The sequence below is a fragment of the Cicer arietinum genome, chromosome 7 (genome assembly GCF_000331145.2).
Source record: "Cicer arietinum cultivar CDC Frontier isolate Library 1 chromosome 7, Cicar.CDCFrontier_v2.0, whole genome shotgun sequence".
Lineage (NCBI taxonomy): Eukaryota > Viridiplantae > Streptophyta > Magnoliopsida > Fabales > Fabaceae > Cicer > Cicer arietinum.
Window position 1 is genome coordinate 10736513 of NC_021166.2, and position 4233 is coordinate 10740745.

The following is a 4233-nucleotide window of genomic DNA, read 5'->3' on the forward strand; positions in this document are numbered from 1 at the left end:
TAAGGTTGTTCATGTTACTTATCTGATTGATTGCTGAATGCATTGTTTATATTATGCTGCTCACAAAAAACAAATGTTTAAAGAATCAAAATGTGACTGATTAATTAAGTGGCTAAAAAGTTAAGTTAGGAGAGTCTAACTCTATACCAAACTTCCCTTTGACTTATAGAGACAGAAAGCTGATTTTACCTATGAATTAGACTGTCTTCCATTTAGGTGTGATTGAAAGCATAGTGCCTTTCCAAATTTTACAAATGTAATAGACAGGTAACTTAGAAGATTCTATTATATTTTATACAAATTCAATATTTAAATATAGATAAATAATTAAATCACATGATTTATTATGCAAAAGGCTACTCAAAACTAATTATGCATTCATAGAAGTTGATTGCAGCTTGCAAAATATGTGAAACAAATCAGAATCCCACATGCTGCATGCTTTCTTGTGAATTTACAAAATTTAATGGTGTGAAAGAGAAACTTAGAATCAAAGGAGAACTAAAAAAACTTCCCCTTTACAAATATTACTAATCTCAAATTACTAGAGGAATAAAATAGAATTTCTACAACTTTTTTTCTCTCTAGTGATACAATTTCTCCAGCTTTCTTCAGTATTTGTAACAACTTGAAAATCATGCTGAGTTAAAAGGTGAGAAGTTGCTCAACTCAAGTGGCAGAAAAGAAAAAAGGGTAGTGAAAAGAATTCAATAAATCCTAAAAAAAATAAAATCCTAGGTGATTAACTCAAAAAGAAAGAAAAAAAAAATGTTACACTGAGGAAGTATCAACAAGAACATCATTCAACACATCATCCTCACCATTCGCTAATGTGAACAATTCTGCATCCTTATCTTCATCACTTGAAAAATCCCTTCTCTCCAATTTAGAATGTGCTGCAATAAATATCAATTTTTGAACCTTATCAAGTGAAGTCCTAGAATTTCCATGAGCACAAACCCATTTCCACAAAGACCAACTACACTTGAATCCACAAGAAGTTGCATGAAGGAATATTAATCTAACAGCAACTCTTCCTAATGACTTAAATTCAGTTAAATAAGTTTCCCAAACAAGTCTACTGCTTTGTGGATTAACAATCCTCATTTTTCCAGTAACAGGATCTCTCTCTTTCATTTGTACAGCTTGCGCATAAACCGGATCAAGCCCTTCTGTTCTCCATTTCATGAGTTCCATTAGAACAATGTGTGCTTCATCTCTTGAAACAAGCCTTGTTATGAGTCTATCAACATCTTTTTCTTGTTCAGTTGTTAAGTGCTTAAAAGGTGGAAGGTACTTTCCACTAGTGTCCCTTATTAAGTAAAGAGGGTCAAGAATGTATGAAGCAGCCCAAGCAGGGTGGTAGTTTTTCCTAAACCTTCTTTCAATCAACTTTTCTATTGATCCTTCTGCTATGTTGAATTTGGAACAACAATCTTTCACTTTTGTTCTCAATTCATTCCATAGGAGAAGGCATTGTCCAACCAATGGCTTTTCTAGTTCAATCTCCTTAGCCATGTCTTTCACCAATTTAACCAAAGCATGTACAGCTTCTAAATCATTCCAAAAACCAATGTCACGAATCATGTCGCCAATTTCCCTAGCATTCCTATCTTCCATGGATACCATCTTGAACGATTCGTCGAGCAGAACCAACTGCAAAGCACGAACTGAACTCAAGATATCCTCAATCATAGCATAAACAGGTCCAAAGCTAAAATCCTCAAATTCTTTCATTGGAAGCGAACGAAGCAACCAAGTGTGACCGTACTCTTGCATTTGATACTTGTGAAAACTGTTTCTAATTTGAGAGTTGTAGTTGATAAAATTTGCTAGCTTGAGACAATTCTCAGTCACAGTTCTGAACAAAGGAAGTTCCTTTGTAAAATCCTTGATTAAACTATTGAAACCTTGATACTGACAAGAGAGATTAACCATCCAATGATTCTGATTCTCCAAGTTTCTCAATGCCTTAGCTTTGAATTTGTCAGCAACTATCCCAACACATTGTTGAGCTAGATTCCCACAAATTCCACTAATTGTCTCCCACAAAACATCCTCAGCATAATTCGAAGGAACCGAAGAACCGGTAACGAAAACCGCCTTTCTATACAAACTCGTCCCATTGGGAAGATTGACACTCAAATTCACCAAATTCTGATCATCAGAATAATCCTTTGTTTTCCAACCATCAGAAGCAATTTGAAAAAACATAGCATCTCTAATCCTTGCTTCAGATTCAACTTTAACTTCCTCAAATTTTGCATCCAGTCTAGTCCCAGTAAACTCTCTAGGAGAAACATGTGGCAAACCAACTTGTGTAAGAAAAGCTTTAAACTTTGGATGCTCCAAACTCGAAAAAGAAACAGAACCACACGATTCATAAACCCAATCAGCAAGATAATCAATTGCACTATCAATTTGAGTTTTATGAAGAATAGGACCAGGTGAAGTTTTAGGACTTTTCAGCTTCTTCACACTGTCTTCCAACATAGCCAAAGCTCCCAAATCATCTTTTCCACCGGATAACATCAAATGCTGTTGCTGCGGCAACAAACCCGAAACAACACGCAACGGATCCGAAACATAGTGAGGCGCCGGTAGCGGCGGCGATGGAGGAGAATTTCTCTTACGGCGGTGAACAGAAGAAGACGGCGGCGGCGACGAAACAACGACAACCGCAGAAGCAGTTTCCGGCGAAATTGACGAAATTGGTTTTGCTGCGGAATTGAAATTAGGGCAAGTTCCACGCTTTAAATGTTCAGAAGCTGTTCGTGAAGGATTAGAAGCGGAGAAAACGGCGTCGCATAAAAAACACCGTAACTTAACGGCTTTAGGGAGTCCCGTTTCGTTGTTATGAACGAGTAACGGTTCAAGGTGTGCCCAATACCAAGCTCCTTTACCTTTAACGGCTTTGTTACGAACCGTTACTAAACCTTCGTAACGTTTGTGAATAGCTTTTGCGGTTGCTTCGTCTGCGTCTACGATAGACGACGTCGTATTGGTTGCCGCCATTGTAATATTTAACGGTGAACGTTAAGTTTAACAGTTTGTTTAATTTAGATCGTTAGAGTTTGTTTCATCTTCGTCCGGGAGAAGAGTGGGAGAAATTTTGTTGAAGGAGAGAGTGAGAGTGTGTTTCTGTGAGAGACCGAAATAGCAAAGCGAATGAGAGTGAAGAGTACTTGGAATTTTATTTTCACGCGGGGAACTTTCGCGCGTGGGGAACATTTGTAAGGGCTGGTGATGGTAACTGGTGCGATGCAGGTGCAACGAGGTTAGAGTGGAATGGAACTGCCACGTGCGAAAGTTGGAGATGATGATTTGGGAGTGGAATCCACGCGCTACTGTGTTGTTGTTTCTGCGTTTTTGTCTTTGTTTTTTCTGGTTGTTGTTTGGTGGGTCTTACTTTGTCCTTGTCTCTTACTTTTCTCTTTTTAATTAACACACTCACTTCGGAATAACTTATAAATCAAAATAATATTTGAAAATTTCGTGTATTTAATTTAAAATTTAAATAAAATTTATAATTTTTTTTTTATGTTTTAATGATTATATTTTATTTTATAAGGAGTAATTTTCTTTTCCATATTATTCTCGTCTACTCGAACGAGTCTTACATTTGTGTATTATAACAGTACTGTTTTTTGGGTACAAATACTACTACTGTTTTCTAATTAATATTATGTTAATAATTTATAAGTTATTATATTTTATTTTGTATTTATAATAGTGATGAATATTATTGTTTAAAATCAACTGACTATAACACTTATTGTGATACTCCTAAAGTATTTAAAATTGTTGTTTAACTAAATATTAAGAATTATCACTATGTATTATTAGAGGGCTTTGCTTTATATATAAAAAAGGTTTTATCAAATATTGTTTAAAGACATTGCTTAAATTCAAAAAAGAAGAAACATTGTTTATTTAAGAAAAAGTAGTTATTTATTATAAATATAAGAATATTTTCTATACTTATTAGATAATGTTTTTATGACACTCATCAGCATATTATAGATAATAAAAAAAAATTATCATGAAATTTTAAATATTTTATAGATTATGTTTTAATCTAAAAAATTAGATCTTTTATAAAAAAAATATAATTTTAATAATTAAAAATAATAAAATAAATTTTCATTTTTATAAAAAATTATCAATTTTTTTATTCACTTTTAGTCTCTATTTTAAAAAATTTATAAAAAAATATTTTTAATTTCTATAAAA

At 33.7% G+C, this 4233-nt stretch overlaps 1 protein-coding gene across 1 annotated transcript; it reads right to left on the reverse strand.

The window, feature by feature from the left end:
* Positions 1-357: 357 nt before the first annotated feature.
* On the reverse strand, positions 358-3269 carry LOC101498387 (uncharacterized). Its single transcript, XM_004515707.4, has one exon. It carries the CDS (start codon positions 3013-3015, stop codon positions 772-774), a length of 2244 nt encoding a protein of 747 aa, XP_004515764.1. The 5' UTR covers positions 3016-3269; the 3' UTR covers positions 358-771.
* Between the last annotated feature and the right edge of the window lie 964 nt (positions 3270-4233).

What these genes read in the sequence shown, in the direction of transcription:
- LOC101498387 (XM_004515707.4), bottom strand. Translation starts at nt 3,015, where the DNA reads ATGGCGGCAACCAATACGACGTCGTCTATCGTAGACGCAGACGAAGCA.